Source organism: Panthera pardus, unplaced genomic scaffold (genome assembly GCF_024362965.1).
Source record: "Panthera pardus isolate Hobbes unplaced genomic scaffold, ASM2436296v1 HiC_scaffold_3, whole genome shotgun sequence".
In the NCBI taxonomy this organism is placed as follows: domain Eukaryota; kingdom Metazoa; phylum Chordata; class Mammalia; order Carnivora; family Felidae; genus Panthera; species Panthera pardus.
Genome location: NW_026526876.1, coordinates 59630910 through 59651377, shown reverse-complemented (window position 1 = coordinate 59651377; position 20468 = coordinate 59630910). Strand labels below are relative to the sequence as shown.

General features: G+C 48.7%; 1 protein-coding gene across 1 annotated transcript in view; it reads right to left on the bottom strand.

Moving 5' to 3' along the window:
* The window catches only part of RAB11FIP4 (RAB11 family interacting protein 4), a 119616-nt gene that overhangs the window by 72456 nt on the left and 26692 nt on the right, over positions 1–20468 (bottom strand). The window contains exons 2-3 of the mRNA XM_053893513.1: positions 4808–4895; positions 3355–3443 (exon numbers count right to left, since the gene is read on the bottom strand). Coding sequence (XP_053749488.1) covers positions 3355–3443; positions 4808–4895 — 177 coding nt within the window. The remainder of the gene's footprint in view (positions 1–3354; positions 3444–4807; positions 4896–20468) is intronic.

Below are 20468 nucleotides of genomic sequence, written 5' to 3'. Positions count from 1 at the left end.
GGGACACTCATCCATGGACACCAGGGACACCCAGCATCCCCTGACCAATTCACATCCCCCTGCACCGGGAAACTCGCTCAACCGTTGGGTTTACTAAGGCCTCAGGGACGCTTTTGGATGCCCCAGTGTCGCAGGCTCTGAGGACACAGTTAGGGTGACATTCGGTAAGTTCCAGAACTGATGCAGCACAGGTGGCACCCACCCAGGAGGGACTCACATGGCCCAAAAGTCTGCACAGCAGGCTGGGAGCCATGGCGGTGACAGCCAGTGGCCAGAGTTTCATGTGCAGGGTGCCTATGGCCACCAGCAACACTAAAGTGTCTCACCATTTTAACGATGGCCCTCATCAAGTGGTGATGTCAGAGGTCCCCACCCCAGGGTGTTCCATCAGCGTGTCATCCCTACGTGGTCCCCAAACCACCCTTACGCTTTCGTCTCCAGCAGCACTTTGGAAGCCTGAGTGACCAGGCCGTTGTCAGTCTCAAGCTGACCCCTAGGGGACAGCTGGGACACAGCAGGGTGCTGAGGGCCTGGTCCACGGGATTAAGACCTGCCCAGGCTGGCGCCCTCTGCTCCCCCGACCTGAGGAGCTGTGGGCCTTTAGCCGAAGGGAGCCCAGAGCCACACATTAGAGGAGGCTGAGCCAGGAAGTGGATTCATTCACATCACGGGGACCCGGGGCCTCCGGGCCTTCACAGCCTGTCCCTGCAGGAGCCCACAGGCCCAGCAGGCTGGACTTTGACCTGTTCCCCCCTGCCTCCCACCTCCCAGCACTCAGGAGTCCATGGTAAGGAACAGACCCTGGGTCAACCGAGCTGCCCCACTGGATGCTCCAGAACAAGGCTGAGCAGTGTGTGCAGTGATCAGTCTCCACCTCCCCAGGGTCCTGCCAAACGGAGCCACCTGAAAGAGCCAGACCCACAGGCAGGGCATGAAGCGATCCCCCCGGAGGGGCTTAAACACAGGGGAATAAAAACACATACGCAGGCAAGGTCCTGAGAGAGAGAAAATGAGGGGTACTGGGGTTGCTGAGGTTCGACTGGCATGTTCTTCTCGCTTTTCTCTAACCTCTTTTTATTCTGGAAAATAGTGTTGTTTAAAAGCAGAGCATCCTCCTGGAGCCCAGGGCTTCCGTGTCTGTTTCCCACCTTTTCTTCTGGAAGCGTGGACGGCCACGCATGGGGGCCAGGCGAGCAGCCCGTGGCTGCGGGGATAGGGCCTGCCGGGCGACCCTGGTGGGGACCCTGGCCGCGGCTACCCCCTGCCCTCCAGCTCCTCGTGGGCAGGCCTCCATTTTGACAGGCTACCGAAACACCAGGGTCCGAGGGTAAAGCTGATGAGCACCACGTTCTCGTGCTGACCTCCACGACGCGGCACGGGAGGAAGGCAGCTCTCATGTACTCGCTAATAAGAAAATTCGTATTTCCTCAGGTCCTTTAGACCGGCGTGCCCAGCCCTGTTTACAGCTGAGGAAACTGAGGCGCAGAGGGATTGAGAGCGGCTTGTCCGGTGTGCATATCCAGTCAGTGGCCCAAGTGGGGTGTGGACCCAGTCCTGGGTGACCCCACAGCCTTCCTCCTCACCTTGCTTCCTGCTCAGCTCTCCACGAGAGGTCCACCCCAAAACCCTGGGGCCGCTCCGTGTTTGTCCCACATGGGGAGTCCTCTGCCCTGATCCTGGCCCACATCCCATTAGCTGGGCTCAAATACATATTCACCCCACATCCACTGGGCCTGTCAAGGCAGGCCTGGAGCCCAGCTCTCTGCACTCATCCCTGGGGGCCCTCATTTTGGGCACAGCACCCTGGAGGCCAGCCACCTGGCTTCCGTGTTGGGGGCCCTGGCCCCGCACCCCGTGCCTGGCTCTGGCTTCTGCCGCCTTTGAGCGTTGGCTTCTCCAACATCATTTTGCTGGCCTCCCTCAGCAATACAGCCCTCTGTGTGGACTCCCGCTCATCCAGTCCCAATCCTGACCCCACCACCTGGCCTAAGTGACCTCTGGGGTCCTGGATCTCCTTCAGCTATGGAAAATACTTCTGTTTGGGGGAGTTCACCAACCAGAGGCGGAGAGAAGGTATTGGAGCTGGCCTGGATGACAAACCGAGCCAATCGTCCTCCAGCCCTGGGGTGTCTCAGCCAGAAGGGCCCTTGGAGCCTGTCAATATACGCATCTTAAACTGTGTCTGTCTGTAGGGTGTAGCCACAAGTGTTTGGAACAAGAGTTCCGAAGCTTTATAACAAACACACCGCTGGGCATGGATAAAGGAAAACAGCCATGAGGGCTGTGGCGTGTGCCCCACCTCGGGCACAGAGTTCCTCAGGCCCTCAGGACTTCCTGAGTGACGGGAGTGCCTTTAGTCACGCATAGGGAACCCCTTCCCGACACGGCTGCGTTCCTGCCGAGGAGGTGACACCGGGGGGCCCCTGGAGAGCCTCGGGATGGGTCTGGCCACCAGAAAGACCCAAGTGTGATTAGAAGGTGGGAACATCCGGCTCGCCCATCCCCCCACCCCAGGCTGCACGTCAGGTTTTCGAAGTTCCGAGAGTTTCCGATTGCTGAACACACACATGTGCGGGGAAGCCGGTGGGTCTGGAGACGGCATGCGATCGCCTCACCGACCCCCGGCCCCCGCCACGCTTTGTCTTTGCACCTGTCCCATTAGGCTCTTCCTGAGTCGTGTCCTTTGTAACGAACTGATAGTCGCCAATACGGTGTGTCCCTGGGTTCTGTGACTTGTTCCAGTGAATTACTGAACCCGAGGGGGGTTGTGGGGACCCCTGCCAGCACAAGTGCAGGCAGCCTGGGCACCCCATCTGTAGCTGCCCCACGGTGGGGCAGGCTCGTGGGACTGCGTCCGTGACCCTTGGGGTCTGCACTAACTCTGGAACGGAACTGAACCGCTAGACGCCTGCTTGGCGTTGGAGAACTGGCGGACCGAGGACCCGGCGGGGCTTGTCGTTTGGGAAAAACCACACAGGGACCAGTTGGCTCCGTGGGTTAAGGGCAGAGGAGAAAAGAAAAACAAAATGCGGTCCCGCCTGGTGTTGAGCTCAAGTCTGTCGTTTCCCCTGTTTGGCTCGGTTTCTCCTTGGAACCAGAGAGGGGGAGCCGAGTGCTTCGTGAGGACCCCCCAGTCCCTACCCTCTTTGCCGTGGCTCGCAAGGGGCCTGGCTGCTCAGGTTCCAAAAACTGTTTCTTGACTTTGAAGCCAAAGTGTCCTCGAAAGGGGAGGCCCTGGGGCGTCCCAGACACCAACTGGGTGGAGCAGAAGCAAAAAGATCATAAAGGCCAAGGCAGCGCCTCGGGAGGCTCCTCCACCCGCTCACAGGAGGCCTCGGGCCTCCCGCTTCTTACCTGCTCCGCACAGTCTGGGATCTCGGGCGTGCAGGGCAGCGTCCCCGCGCTCTCCACGGACAGCACATCTCTCAGCAGCTCCTCGCACCCTGCAGACAGACAGACAGCGCAGGCTCAGAACCTCAGCAGCTTTGCTTCTGATCCACGGGCCTAGGGCAGGAAGGGCTGTGGGGGGGGGCAGGTGGCCCAAGTGTCCAAGAGCCCAGCTGATCCTTCAAAGGCAGAGATGGCGCGCCAGGCCCTGGAGAGGCTGGTCCCGGGCTCTGCCGGTGGAGCTGAGGCGCACTGACCCCAACAGAGAACACACAGCAGAGAGACTCCCAAATGCAGAGGGCAGGCCAGGGGCAAAGAGAAATCAAGGAGGCCTCTCTGGAGGAAGGGACACGAGACAGTACTCCCTGCCCGGTTCACAGACACTGCAAATGCACACACTCCCCTGCAGTCGAGGCCTTCGACGGCCCTGTAAACTCCAGGACATCAAGGACAGGGTCACCCTCAGCATGGCTCCACGTCCTGCAGACTCCGTCACACAGATGGCCTCCCTCCGCGGCTCCTGAGCACATGCCCCCATATCTTTTCAGACAAAGGAGGTCAAACCCACAAAGCACCTGGCGTGGGCACATGACAGGCCCAGTCAGTGGCGGTCCTACAGTCCACGCTGCGGAAGGCTTTGTGGGGGCCGCGTGCAGCCCCTCCCAACCTCTCAGCTCACTTCCTGTCAGCCCTCACCTCCAAGGAAGTGATTCCTGCTTCCTTCCCACCCTCCCAGAGCTGCAGGTGCCCCACAGAAAAAGGTTCATCCTGACAGGAAAACATGGCTTCCTTCACAGATGGCAGGAAAGTCTCGCGGGCCTGTGTTCTCTTCAGAGCCAGCAGGGAGGCTTGAACAAGTCTGCCTGCCCACTGGCCCAAGCCGCTTTCTCCAGACAAGCAGTTTAGTGGTAAGAGTGGCCATGAGTGGCCTCTGATCCCTGGAGTGCCTCACAATGGCCTTGGAATTGGGAAAAGAGAGGGACTGTATTTTGCTCCTTCAAGGAGGGGAGCGGGGAAGAGAGGAAGAGACTGAGGAGTCCCAAGGAAGAGAGAGGGGAGGAAACAAACAGAACAGGAGAGAAGGAGGAAGATGGGCATCCACTGTGCCCCGGGGTCTGCCCACAGCTGTCCTAGTTTTAAAACTGCAACTCCTGTGTCCTGGGAAACTGCCAGGGAGCTGGGTCATCCTGGAGGGAGGTGACCCGGAGGAGGACTCAAGGAGGAGAAAGGAAAGCAATCAGAAACCTTTCTCTACAGGACAGATGATGGGCAGGGAGGAAATGACTGTCCCGTGGGCATGGGGTGAGCCTGGATCCTTCTCCTCAGTCCCCAGGGGAGGAATCTCAGCTGAGACCCAAGTCAGGCCAGCTTCTGCAGCTGGACGGGATCCTGAGAGACCCCTAGGACCCAAAGGTCTCACCTTTCATGGCGAACACCCCTCGGCAAAAGTCTTTGAAGTTGATTCTCCCGAGGTCGTTGGGATCCAAATATTTGACAAGTTTTTCCACCTGTGAGAAGGAAGGAGGGACAGATGTGAGGTCTCCAGAGACGCCCCATGGGGTTCACGGAGCTGGGGTGAGGGTGGCTGGGGAGGCTGGAATGGAGGGAGGGCTTGTCACCTGAGCCAAGGGGATACAGTGTCCCCTCCCAGGCCTCCACCCCTCACCCTGGATCAGCGCCAACCCCCCCGACGGCAGCCGGGCCACTTGATTCTCTTGAGGTCCACAAACAGCACCAGGAGCCTTCCAACGAAGACTGGCACATGGAGAGTGAACGCTCTGATTTTTTTTTTTTTTAACTTAATGGTTTCTTTCCTACAAAAATCATACGAGCTCGCTGCAGAAACTCCGGAAAAGAGAATGAATCAAACCCTGCCATTTCCCACTTTTTTTCCCCTTTAAAACACATAGTTTGGGTGCAGCTGGGTGGCTCAGCCGGTGAAGTGCCTGACTTTGGCTCAATCGTGATCTCATGGTTCGTGAGTTCAAACCCTGAGTTGGGCTCCCTTCTGACAATACAGAGCCTGCTTGGGATTCTCTCTCTCTCAATTTCTCTCTCTCTCTCTGCCCCTCCTCCACTCTCAAAATAAATAAACTTAAAGAAAAAACACATGGTTTGAACCACTTTTTGGTTGTTGTTTTTTTTTTTTTTGTAGTTCTGAGAGACCCTTGGCCAAATTCCCTTGTCCACAAGGAGGAAATAATTATGTCACATTTGTATACATTCTTGGAGAATTTTAAATTACAAATCAAATAAGATTTAAGGCAAAACCAATTACGGTCAAGACAGTGGCTGCATTTGTAGCACTTTGTAGGAGGGGGAAGGTACCAAGGGGGTTTCTATTTATTGATCTGGATGCTGGCCACACAGTGAAAACCCACTGAGCTGTCTGCTTGTGGCCGGCACACTTTTCTGTTCTGTTTGTACTTTATACTTCCATAAAAAATGTTTAAAAAATAAAGTCTGTTAATAAGAGTTTTTTTTTTTTTTTAGCCCAAAGGACTCAGCCATTCCTGACGTTTGGAAGGTTCTCTCCTGCTTAACAGTTTAATCAGAAACCCTTTTGTGGGGCACCTGGGTGGCTCAGTCGGTTAAGCGTCCGACTTTGGCTCAGGTCATTTATCTCGCGGTCCGTGAGTTCGAGCCCCGCGTCGGGCTCTGTGCTGACAGTTCAGAGCCTGGAGCCTGCTTCAGATTCTGTCTCCCTCTCTCTCTGGCCCTACCCCGTTCATGCTCTGTCTCTCTCTGTCTCAAAAATAAATAAACGTTAAAAAAAAAATTAAAAAAAAAAAAAAGAAACCCTTCCGTGCTGCCCTGTGGTACCACCCATGTTGTTCGTGGTTATAAGATATGCTGCACGGTGGATACACCCTAATTGACTTAACGACCCCTAATAGTTGGGCATTTTCGTTATTTCCTGCTTTTTGTCATTACAATTCATCTTTGGGGGTTTCTACAGCTGTGTGATGACCAGTTGAGCCCTGGCCCCTCAGATCCTTGACTTCCTCATCGCTTTCTCCCCCAGCCCACCTCAGCCGGTGAGACCCTGAGCCACCCCAGCCACACCGAGGACTTGCCCCTCTTCCAATGTCACTCACTCGAACACCCCACTCCCTGGCCGCATCCTCCCTCCCTTTCTGCCCATTGTGCAGTTCTGCAGCATTAAGGGGGCTGCTCCCTCTCACCCTCATGCAATCCATACCCAAATGCCATACCCTAAAGCCACTTTCTTTTTTCCACATCACCCATGGAGTCCCACGGGTCACAGCCATTATCATCTCCCTTCCTGGCTGCCGAAGTTTCCTGATTCATCTACTCTCTCCCGCTCATCCTCCACTCCGACTGGATTCTGTCACCTCCTCCCCTGGTAAAAACCTTCCAGTGATTGTCCACTACCCGTAGGATAAAATCGAAACTCTGTAATGTGGTCTACAAGGCCCTATATGATGATCTGGCCCCTCCAGCCCCATCTCCTCCCACTCTTTCTATCCCTCACTGCATTCCAGCCACACTGGCTTCCAGTCAGCTCCTTAAGCAAACCACTCTTTCCTGACTCGGGGCCTTTGCACATGCTGTACGTCATCTCAAATGCTTGTCCTCCCGTCATCCATCACCTGATTTGATTCATCCTTCGGGTCACTGTTTGTACCTTTATCAAATGTCTCCCCCTGAGACAAACCTGTCCTGACCACTCCCATCTAATTAGGGTCCACCTGCTAGTAGCCTGTAGCACCCTATACTTTTCCTTCAAACCACTTGCTGCAATTTGTAATTATATTTTATGCGATAATTTTATTACTTTGTGTCTTCCCCTCTAGGAAATAAGCTCCCTAAGGGCACGGGTCATGTCTGTTTCGATCACGGCTGCATACACGGTAGCTCCCACCATGACTGGCATATACTAGAAGCTTCACGAACATTTGTTGAATAACCGAATATGAATGGTTCTATGAGTCATCTAAATTTTATTTATTTAAAAAAAACTTTTTTAACATTTATTTATTTTTGAGACAGAGAGAGACAGAGCATGAACGGGGGAGGGTCAGAGAGAGGGAGACACAGAATCTGAAATAGGCTCCAGGCTCTGAGCTGTCAGCACAGAGCCCGACGCGGGGCTCGAACTCACAGACCGCGAGATCGTGACCTGAGCCGAAGTCGGCAGCCTAACCGACTGAGCCACCCAGGTGCCCCGAGTCATCTAAATTTTTCTTTTTTTCGAGTCATCTAAATTTTAAAGGCTTTTGGCAACAGTTGCCAAATTGTTCTCTGTAACGAAGTCTTAATTTAGTGTTCAGCCAGAGCAAGTGCCTTCCCACTCGAGAGCTCCGAGTACATTTCCTTAGTTTTTGGCAATGGCCAACTTCGTAAGAACTCTCTTTTCTAATTAATTAGCGCCAGGCTCCACCCCCCCCGCACCCCCACCCCTCCCCCACCCCCACCCATAGTTCCAGCAACTGAAAGTCCGCTTCTTGAGATTTCTTCTGGAAGCCTGCTTCTAAATCAGCCTGTAACTTAGTGGCAGTCCCTCCCTCCCCTCAGCGCACACGCAAACCTTCATTCACTCACTGGGCGCTTCCTACTTGCTGGGCACTCTGCTGGGGACCTCAGGCAAGCGCACACGCGGTCACACACACACACACACACGCACGCACGCGTGCACACACACTGCCACACTCTGGTCAGGCACCTTCCCTCTCTTCCCAGTAATCACCCTCGGTGTCTAAAGCACAGTGGGGCAAAGAGGAGCTCTTTCTTTAGACTCCTTTCGGGCTGGGTTGCGGGCAGGCTACATCAAAGCACTCTGGAAACCCTAGAACACAGCATGCAGGCAAGGGGTTACTCTTACCGGCGGTATTGTTAACGCCCGTGGCCCACACCACTCACCGCAGGCTCCAAAGCCCAAGCCATGGTGGGGATTCATCCGTCCATTAAGGACTGTGTTTCCTGCATGCCCATGGGACGTGTTTCCAGTGGTGGCCGCTGCGGCGGGAGTCTGAAGGCCTGGTCGCTGCCAGCGGCCTGGCCTCATGGGGACGCGCCCAGCTGGCTTTGGAGATGAGCGGTGAGCGAGCAGCGGGCATCTCTTCTCCCTCCCTGAGCTTGGTGGCCCTGCACTCGTACCTCTATTCCAGCTGACTCTGCTTTTTGCACTCGGGTGTCAGTCTGGGGGTGACGGGTGGGCAGGGCCTATACATGGTCTGTCCGGGACCCCCTCAACCTGGGTACCTCTCAGGACGTTGGAATTCCAGTGAAGGAAGAAGGTGGCTTCCTGCCGGCTCCCATCCCGGCCAGAGCCTCCTCAGCATTGCAGCTGTCCCCTTCCCTCACTGCAAGGACAGCCTGACTATCGGGCAGGGGCGTGGCTTCTGAGGATCCCAATGCCCAGTGCCACCTGCACCCACCACCCTGGCCAGGATCCCGCCGCCTCCCCTCCTGCCCCTCTCCCCACTGGCATCGTTGGGGACTCTGTGAACACTGGGGCTGGGCTGGGACATTCGGTACCTCCCAGCCTCCCCGCACTCACCCCCACAATCCTCTCCAAGGTCAGGAGCTATGACTTAATTATCTCCGATGCAGTCAAGGGTGGATCGTCACTGACTGTTGAATGGCCGGTGCAGAGCCCCAGTCTCAGGTCCACCTGAGAAGCAGCAGGCTGTGCACTCGGGTTCCAAGTGTCCGTCGCCCCCTGGGACTGGGAGACATTGGTGGGACCAGGCTGTCCAGCCCCCCTGACCCCCACCGCCTCCAGGGAAAGCCGGCCTGGAGCGGAGGTGCGGGGCTGCTTGATGACAGGCAGACAGATGAGGTCCTGAGGGCCACCGCAAAGTCCCTGAACACCCCTGAGCTATGGCGTAGGAGACTCCCACGGGGCTCATCAAAGAGCGGAGACCCTGGAGAGTGTGTGCCACGGGCCGTACGGCCCTTTAGAAAGCAAATGCGACCACTGTAAATTATTATAACAAAACTGCCAATTATATTAACACCGCAACTGGAGGCTCAAGGACCTTCTAAATAAACAGTGGCAGGGCTCATGCAGAGAGGTATTAGTAATTCCTGCTGGGTTCACGGAGGGCTTGCCATCAACTGTAGCAACTCTGTGCTCAACTGTGTGCTAAACTCTGGCCCGACTTGCTCTCATCTCTGACCCTCACAACCTTAACAGCTGCAATCACAGCCTCCCATTCTACAGTTGAGGAGACTGACGGGAGAGGTTAGACGTTTAGACAGTCACCGTGGCAGTAACCCTTCCTTGAACCCAGGTCCTGCTGGCCCCAGACGATCAGCTTCTGCGGTCTACTGGTTTCCTGCGTATCTGGGCCCTTACCTGCTGCGGCTGGGGACCCGTCACCTGGATCACCAAGAGTCTCAACCCTCCTGGAACTAGACCACATTTTACCAATGCACCCCTGGGCCGGGGAGGGGGGACATTCAGTTGACCCAGCCCTTTATTTTATAGGCAGGGAAGCCAAGTCCCAGGCAGGGGAAGGACTTGCTCAAGGTCACACAGCAAGTGCAGCAAATAACCACCCACGTGTGGTCTTTGCGGCGAAGTGGGGCCACAGGCACTGCCCCCCGCCCCGTGTGACGTGCACACCATCCACGGCCAGGCTGCCCTGGGCCGCCTCTCGGCTTCTAGTCGGAAGAGAAGGGCATCCTGGGCCCATCAGGGCCTGCAGGGGCAGCTGCTCTCACTGAACCACACGGCTGGGCCATGAGCTGGCTGCCAGAGACACTGCTTGTTCACTGGCAGTAAAATATTGATCTTTCCATTTTGGGGCCACTCAATTACCAGGCTTCCCCTTCTATTTCTGTTGCCTTTCTCTTTGGGCTGATTTTCCATTCATTCATTCCCCCCGGGTCACATCTCTTCTGGCTCCGACCAGACGATGTTTAAAACCTCATTGCCGCCGCCGTCTGATTGATCACCAGCCAGATGCTCTCTGAGCCTGTGCCCAGCCGCCCCCGCCTCCCTAATTTCCAGATCTGCCAGCCAGACGGGCTCAAGCAAGCCATTTGCCTCTCGGAGGCCTCAGCTGCCTCATCTGAACAAGGGAAATAAACCGGCAGTCAGCAGGTGAGATGCCTAGTAAGTATTAGCAATTACTATTACTAATCAAGCAAATGCCTGGTGACTCTTCCTTTAGGCCAGACTCTGAGCACTCTGTTCATATGGATTTATTGAATCCTTACAACCAGCTCAGAAGCAGAGACTATTATTGTTCCCATTATACAGGTGAGGACACTGAGGCTCAGAAAGGCTGAGTCATGCAGCTGGTAAGAGGCAGAGTTGAGACCTGAACACAGGCAGTTTGGCTCCAAAGTTCATGTTCTTTGCCAATAATTATTATTATTTCTACTAATATAAACTACTATTATTACTATCGTCATCACAAGTTTGGGGGCTTGCTCTGACCAGAGAGTGAATAAATTTGTCTTCTGCTCTCTTTTCACCTAGGAAAATGGTGATGGGTACAGGGAACCTTTACTTAAGAACTGGGATTTTTTGGGGGGCGCCTGGGTGGCTCGGTCGGTTGAGCGTCCGACTTCAGCTCAGGTCACAATCTGGCGGTCCGTGAGTTCGAGCCCCGCATCGGGCTCTGGGCTGACAGCTCAGAACCTGGAGCCTGTTTCAGATTCTGTGTCTCCCTCTGTCTCTGCCCTTCCCCCGTTCATGCTCTGTCTCTCTCTGTCTCAAAAATAAATAAACGTTAAAAAAAAAATTTAAGAACTTGGATTTTTTTAAATGTTTTTTTTCTTTTATTTATTTATTTTTTTCCATATATGAAATTTATTATCAAATTGGTTTCCATACAACACCCAGTGCTCATCCCAAAAGGTGCCCTCCTCAATACACATCACCCACCCTCCCCTCCCTCCCACCCCCCATCAACCCTCAGTTTTAAATGTTTATTTTTGAGAGAGAGAGACACACACAGAGCGTGAGCGGGGGGAAGGGTAGAGGGGGAGACGCAGAATCCGAAGCAGGCTCCAGGCTCTGAGCTCTCAGCACAGAGCCCGACGCAGGGCTCGAACTCACAAACCGTGAGATCATGACCTGAGCCGAAGTCGGGAGCTGCTTAACTGACTAAGCCACGCAGGCCCAAGAATGTGAATATTTAAAGGGAAAAGTGTCACATGAAACGTTGCGTTGCTAAAGCACGCCTCCAACTAGTAGTCCCAGATGCGGCCTGGAGACAGAGTTAAATTTTTAAAATTAAATGCCAAGATTAAAAACCGAGGAAGCCTTCTGGTTTCGGTTAAGATGGAGCCAGGACACTCCACTCTATCACTTCCACTGGTTATGGCTGGAAACGCTGGACAGGTTACAGAAAGCACCTATAGGAAGAATCTGAAAAGCAAATACTAGCAGGCAAATTAGGAGGGAAATTAAAACTTGAAGGAAAAACAACCACAAAAAAACAAATAAACAAAAAGCTTGAAGAGGGATATGGCAGTAAGCTACGGATTTATTTTTCCTTTGCGTACTTTCCAGCCTAGAGTCGGGCGGCCCAAACCCTGGAATTGCACAGCAGGTGTGAACAGGGAGAGCTCCATAAGAAACGCTCCCCGTTTGATGAGAGGCCAGGCAAAGGGGGTCCTTTGGGGACAGAGAGAGTAGAAGAAATGCTGTGGTTTTGTTTTTTTTTAAATTTTTTTTTAACGTTTATTTATTTTTGAGACAGAGAGAGACAGAGCATGAACAGGGGAGGGTCAGTGAGAGAGGGAGACACAGAATCTGAAACAGGCTCCAGGCTCTGAGCTGTCAGCACAGAGCCCGACGCGGGGCTCGAACTCACGGGCCACGAGATCATGACCTGAGCCGAAGTTGGCCGCTTAACCGACTGAGCCACCCAGGCGCCCCAATGCTGTGGTTTTAAAAAAAAAAATCCCTCTCCCTGCCCTACCCCAAGGCAACACCCTGTCTCAAAGTTGGGGTTCACAGCAGCAACGGCCGCCAGGCAGGCGCCTAAAACCCAGAGAGAAGAAAAATCTGTGTCCGTGGAATGAGAACCTAGGGAAAGGGGTCCCTGTGGTCAAAGTGTGTGGAGGAAATTCCTGTGATTCATTTCTCTCTTTTTCCTCTTACCACTTCATCCTGGAGGCAGACCAGTCATGGGAGGTATGAAACTACAGAGGGAGGCCAAAGCCTCAGATTTCTTGCCTTTTTTTTTTTTTTTTTTTTTTGTAATGTTTATTTTTGAGGAGGGAGGAGGGGCAGAGATAGAGACAGATAGAGGATCGGAAGTGGGTTCTGCGCTGACAGCGGAGAGCCTGATCCGGGGCTGGAACCCATGAACCGTGATATCATGACCTAAGCTGAAGTTGGGCACTTAACCCACTGAGCCACCCAGCCACCCCAAGCCTCAGATTCCTAACCAAAGGACCAGGAAAAGGGACCTTTGAGAGTGGGAGGGGTGTGATCACAGAAAGGAAAGAGCTCAAGCACAGGATCCCATAAAGTTGTGTTTGAAGTCCTACACCCACTCCTGAGCTACACATACAAGGAACTAACTAATAGCATACCAAAGGCTTTGAGAACTGAACTGCAGTGTAGACAGTGAACAGTCTGGCCCCAGGCGAATACACACTTGAAGTGGATCCAAAATAATATTTCAAAGGCTTTGAAAACTGAACTGACATTGGAACTATATTTAGCTCAGAAGGCAGGTTGGGATCTGAGACTTCAACCTAACTGGGTTGATTTCCTGATTTATTTGTTTACTTTTCATTTATTTACTTATTTATTTACTTATTTAAAGTTCACTTATTTTAATCTCTACACCCAACTTGGACTTCAAACTCACAACCCCAAGATCAAGAGTTGCATGTTCTGACCGAGCCAGCCAGGCACCCCTTGATTTCCTGATTTAAAACAAACAAAACCCCCCAGGTTGATACATTTTGGTGTATTTTAACAGGGCTCAAAGTCTCATAATATAATATTTAAAACTTGTCCAGGACACAAGTGAAAATTACTTGACATGTAAAACAAACAAACAAACAAACAAACAGGAAAAGCCCAATAATGGACAAGGGAAAAGACAGTCAGTAAATACCAGCCCCTGTGCTGTCAACGCAGAGCCTGACTTGGGGCTCAATCTAATGAACTGTGAGATCATGACCTGAGCTGAAATCAAGAGTCGGATGCTTAACCGACTGAACCACCCAGGCATCCCTAGAAGACAAAGACCTTAAAGCAGTTAACCATGTTCCATGAAGGAAAGGTGAACACTCTTGAAACAAATGGGAAAATAGAAATTCTCAGCAGAAAAGTAGGAGCTATAAGAAAGAATTGAATGGAAATTTTAGAACGGAAAAATATAGCAACTCAAATATTAAAAATTTATTCGGTGGGATCAATAGCAGAATGGAGATGAGAGAAAAAAAATGGTTAGTGACCTTGAAGATAGAATGATAGAAATTATCTAATCTGGACAAGGAAAGTGACCAAAGAAGAACATTACATAAAAGAGTCAACTGACTAAGGAGACGTAACAATCCTAAATGTGCACGCACCTAACAACAGAGCTTAAAAACACATGAAACAAAAGCTGATAGAATGGAAAGGAGAAATAGACAAATTGACAATTATCATTGGAGACCTTAATGCTTTATTTCAGGGATCAATAAAGTTAGTTAGGTGGGAAAACAACAAGGATATAAAAGACCTGGAAAACACTATTGACCAGCTTAACCTATAAGTTGATATAGAACTTGGGGCTCCTGGATGGTTCAGTCGATTGAGCGTCCAACTTCGGCTCAGGTCATGATCTCATGGTCTGTGAGTTCGAGCCCCGTGTCTGGCTCTGTGCTGACAGCTCAGAGCCTGGAGCCTGCTTCAGATTCTGTGCCTCCCTCTCTCTCTGCCCCTCCCCTGTTCATGCTCTGCCTCTCTATGTCTCAAAAATAAATACACATTAAAAAAATAAACAAATTGACATAGAACTCATTCTCAGTAATAAAAGAATGTACTTTCTTTCATGTGCTCACAGAACATTCACCAAGATAGATTATATCTTAGGATAGATTATATCCATTAAACAAAACTTAACAGATTTAAAAGAACTGAAATCATACAAATCATATGGTCTGAACATAATGGAATTAAACTAAAAATCAACAACCGAAAGACATCTAAAATCTTCCCAAATGTTGGAAATTCAAATGACACATCAAAATAATCCATGAGTCAAAGAGCAAATCTCAAAGGAAGTTAAAAATGTTTGACACCATCGAAATAAAAATAAAACATAAAATTCAAACCCCAAGCAAGAAGAAGGAAAGAAATTATGAAGAGCAGAAATTTAAAAACTGAAAAACATTAAAACAGCAGAGAAAATCAATGAAACCAAAATCTGGTTCTTTCAAAATATTAAATTGATGTATCTCTAGCCAAACTGACAAAACTAGGGAGAGAAGATACAGATCACAAATATCAGAAATGAAAGCAGATATCACCAGTCTTACAGACTTAAAAGGTTAATAGGTACGGAGGACTTTAAGGACAGTGAAATACTCCATGTGATATTATAATGAGGGACATAAGTTATTATATATTTGTGCAAATCCGTAGAATATATGACACCAAGAGTGAAGCCTAATGTAAACTATGGACATTGGGTGATTATAATGTATCAATGTAGGTTCACCATTGATTAAAAAAAAATACCATTCTAGTGAGCGAACTTGATAATGGGGAGAGGCTACACATATATGGGGGCAGGGAGCGTTTGAGAAATCTTGTACCTCCTTCTCAATTTTGCCATAAACTTGAAACTGCTTTAAAAGAAGGTCTTTTTTGGGATGCCTGGGTGGCTCAGTTGGTTAAGCATCTGATTCTTGATTTCAGTGGCTAAGCGTTCATCTCTTGATTTCGGCTCAGGTCATGATCTCACTGTTTGTGAGTTCGAGCCCCATCTTGGGCTCTGTGTTGACATGACAGAACCTGCTTGGGATTCTGTCTCCCTCTCTCTCTGTCCCTCCCCTGTTTGCTTTCTATCCCTCTCTCAAAATAAATAAAAATAAACTTTAAAAAAATAAAAGAGGGACACCTGGGTGGCGCTGTCGGTTGAGTGTCTGACTTCGGTTTGGGTTATTATCTTGCGGTTTGTGGGTTCGAGCCCCGCGTCGGGCTCTGTGCTGATGGCTCGGAGCCTGGAGCCTGCTTCGGATTCTGTGTCTCCTCCTCTCTCTGCCCCTCCCCTGCTCATGCTCTGTCTCTCTCTGTCTCTCAATAATAAATAAACATTAAACATTTTTTTAAATAAATAAATAAAATAAAAGAAGTTCTTTTTTAAAAAGGTTAAGGGACCACCATGAACATTGCTGTACACATAATTTCTACAACTTAGATAAAATGGCTCAATGCTTTGAAAGACACAAACTGTCAAAATTCACATAAGAAGAAAGAGGCCATTTGTGTAATGCCGTAACTACGAAAGAAATTAATTTCGTAGTTTAAATATTTCCAAAAAAAAAGAAAGCTTCAAGCCCAAATAATTTCACCAAACATTTAAGAAAGTATACATAAATTCTACACAATCTCTTCCAGAAAATAGAAGAGGAGGGGGCACTTCTCAACTCATTTAACGAGGCCAGCATTACCCTGATACTAAAAGCAGACAAAACCAGCACAGGTTTCCCCCCACCCTCCAAAAGTAGAGCATTCCTACAATTAGCTGACATGCTGTCCAGAAGCAGCGATTACCTTTAATTCATACCGAAATTTTTTTCAGCATTCCCAGACCTAAACTATAATCTCTCTTAGGCTTTTATGATACCTTAGGACACATCTTCCCAACAAATGCATGAAATAAATCAAGATAAAACATGGGTGCTCAAAGACACAGTTCAAAGTTCCGGTAGCTGGTGCTGAAATGCTGAGTGTAGTTCCTAGGAACAGAGCTTGGTGGGGCCCTTCTTGCTGCCTGGGGAGCATGCCGCCTCTGTGACAGTTCGCTGCAAATACACTGAAAGTGATTTTCGCTTTTTGCCTTTTCTCTTAGAAGTGGAACTCCTCTTTGGATTTCTTTCAGTTAGCAAAAGCGGGTACTAATATAGGTCTTTCTTTTTAAATTTTATTTATTTTGAGACGGGGGGGAGGCGGGGGAGAGAGTATGAGCAGGGGAAGGGCAGAGAGCGAGAGAGAGAGAGAGGGAGAGAGAATCCAAAGCAGGTTCTGCACAGTCAGCTCAGAGCCCGATGCAGGCCTAGAACTCATGAACCGTGAGCTCATGACCTGAGCCGAAATCAAGAGTTGGACACTTAACTGACTGAGCCACCCAGGTGCTCCTAAATGTAGGTCTTTTGTAAAAGTGAAGTGGTGTAATGTGAACTTTTGAATAACGGGGGATAACTGGGTAAGAAAAGAACACCAATATCCCTCATGAGCATAGATGCAATGATCCTAAACAAAATATTAGACAACAAATACATATGTATGTGTGTGTATATATAAATATATATACATATATGTATGTGTGTGTATATATAAGTATATATACATATACGTATGTGCGTGTATTTATGAATAATATAACACAGCCATGAACATGTGGGGTTTAGCCACCAAGGCTGGTACAACATTTGAAAATCCACTGATGTTATCTGAGCATGAGTAAAGAAAAAACCCCCCCACAGTTTAGAGGGAATATACTTCAACATAATAAAGGGCATATAATGAAAAAACCCACAGCTAACATCAATGGTGAAAAGTGAGAGCTTCTCCTCTAAGATCAGGAACAAGACAAGGATGTCCACTCTTACCACTTTTATTCAACATAGTACTGGAAGTCCTAGCCACAGCAATCAGACAAGAAAAAGAAATAAAAGGCATCTGATATTGGTAAAGAAGTTAAACTGTCACTATTCGCATATGACATGATACTATGCATAAAAAACCCTAAAGGCTCCACCACACACACACACACAAACCTGTTAGAACTAACAAATGAAGGGGAGCCTGGGTGGCTCAGTCGGTTGAGCGTCTGACTTTGGCTCAGGTCATGATGTCGCGGTTCGTGAGTTCGAGCCCCATGTCGGGCTCTGTGCTGACAGCTCAGAGCCTGGAGCCTGCTTCAGATTCTGTGTCTCACTCTCTCTCTGCCCCTCCCCTGCTCATGCTCTGTCTCTCTCTGTCTCAAAAATAAATAAAACATTTTTAAAAATTAAAAAAAAAAGAACTAACAAATGAATTCAGAAAGGTTGAGACTGCAAAATTAACACCTAGAAATCAGTTGCATTTCTATACGCTAATAATGAAGTAGCAGAAAGAGAAATTAAGAAGTAATTCCATTTACAATTGCACCAAAAAGAATAAAATACCTAGGAAAAAACTTAACCAAGGAGGTGAAAGACCCGTACTTGGAAAACTATAAAACGCTGATGAAAGATACTGAAGATGGGGAGCCGGTGTAGTTCAGTCGGTTAAGCACCCGACTCTTGATTTCAGCTCAGGTCATGATCTCACAGTTCCTGAGTTTGAGCCCCATGTCAGGCTCTTCCCTGACCATGTGTGGGGCCTGCTGGGATTCTCCCTCTCCCTCGGCCCCCACCCCACTTGCACTGTGTCTGTCTCTCCCAAAATAAACTTTAAGAAAAGAAAGATCTTGAAGATGACACAAATGGAAAGATATTCCATGCTCACAGATTAGAAGAATTAATATTGGTAAAATGTCCATACTGCCCAAAGCAATCTATGCAAAGATTCTATGCAATCCCTATCAAAATACTAACTGCAGTTTTCGCAGAACTAGAACACTGAAATTTATATGGCATCATAAAAGACCCCAAACAGCCAAAGCAATTTTGAGAAAGAAGAACAAAGCAGGAGGTATAACAATCCCAAATCTCAAGATATACTACAAAGCTAGGGTTCAAAATAGTATGGTATTGGCACAAAGGACTCATAGGTCAATGGAATGGAAGAGAGAGCCTAGAAACAAACCCATGTTTATATGGCCAATTAATCTATGACAAAGGAGGCAAGAATATGCAATGGGGAAAAGAAAGCCTCTTCATAAATGTTGGGAAAACTGGACAGCTACATGCTGAATAATGAAACTGGACCACCTTCTTACACCATGCACAAACATAAATTCCAAATGGATTAAACACCTAAATGTGAGACCTAGAAGAAAACATAAGCTGTAATCTCTCTGACATCAAATGTAGCAATGTTTTTCTAGATATGGCTCCTGAGGCAAGGGAAACAAAAGCAAAAATAAACCATTGGGACTACATCAAAATAAAAAGCTTCTGTGCAGCAAAGGAAACCACTGGCAAAACGAAAGGCCAACCTACGGAATGGGATAAGATATTTGCAAATGATACATATGATAAGGGGTTAATATCCAAAATATATAAAGAACTTATGCAAGTCAACAGCTAAAAACCAAACAATCCAATTAAAATGGGCAGAGGACCTGCCTAGAGATTTTCCCAAAGAAGACAGATGGCCCACAGACACACGAAAAGGTGCTCAACATCACTCATCACCGGGAAAATGCAAATCAAACTCACAATGAGATACCACCTCACACCTCTTTGTAAGAATGACTAAAATAAAAAAGGAAATAACAAGTGTTGGTGAGGATGTGGAGAAACACGAACCCTTCTGTTCTACTGGCGTGAATGTAGTTGGTGCAACCACTGTGGAAAACAGTAGACGGAGGTTCCCCAAAACATTAAAAATAGAACTACCATGTGATCCAGTAATTAACTACTGAGTATTTACCCAAAGAAAACGAAAACACTAATTTGAAAAGATACATGCACCCCTGTGTTTATGGAAGCATTTGTTACAGTAGCTAATATACGGAAGCAACATAAGTGTCTGCTGATAGATGAATGGATAAAGAAGACGTGGCAACATATGTATATATGTACACACACACACACACACACACACACACACACACACACACATATATACACACAATGGAATATTACTCAGTCATGAAAAAGGATGAGATCTTACCATTTATGACAACATGGATGGACCTAGAGGGTATTCTGCTGAGTGAAATAAGTCAGACAGAGAAAGACAAAGGCTGTATGATTTCACTTACATGTCAAATCTAAAACACAAAGCAAACAAACACAAAGCGGAAACAGACCCATAAATACAGAGAACAAACTAACGGTTCCCAGAGGGGATGGGGGTAGGGGTGCGGGCAGAATGGGGGAAGGGAGTGGGAGGTACGGGCTTCCAGTCATGGAATGAATAAGTCACAGGGTAAAGGTACAGGGCAGGGCACATACTCGATGGTACTAGAATAGCTTTGTATGCTGATAGGTGGCCACAGCATAATGTCTAGATTCGTGGAATAACTATCCTGTACACCAGAAACCATGTTACATTGTGCGTCGTCAACTATACTTCAAGAAAAAAGAAAGAAAAAAGAGAAAAAAACCCATGTAACCGTTTCAATAGATACAAAGCAACTGACAAAATTCAACATCCATTCATGATAAAATGCCCAGCAAATTGGAAAAGAACTTCCTTATCCTAGAGAAATGAAGGCATTTCTGCACACGAAGAAACTGTACATAAACATCTAGGGCAGCATTATACAGAATTGCCCCAAACTGGCAACATCCCAAATGTCCCCTGGCAGGTGAATGGATAAGCAAACTATTCTGTCATAAAAAGAGCTGTCGCTATGTCCACATGGATGGATTTCAAATGCATGATGCTGAGTGAAAAAAGCCAGTCTCAAAAGGCTACCAGCTGAGATTCCACTGGAAAAGGCAAAGTTACAATACAGACAACAGATCAGTGGTTCCCTGGGGTAAAGGGAGGAGGGAAGATTGTGACTACAGAGGCGGCCTGGGGGAGTGTGGGGGGGTGGTGAGCTGTTCTGTACCCCGATGTGTGGTGCTTATAGGAATCTATGCATATGTCTAAAAAAGTTAATTTTTACTATATGGAAAATTTTTAAAAGTTTTCACTCAAGGAAACCACACAAACTGGGATATCTGACTTTTTTGGAAAATCAGATTTGGCACCCCTGGGTCTGTATTGTCCCACTGCTACAACGGGCCGCAGCTAAAGTACAGCATGCTTTTTAGACAGGTGC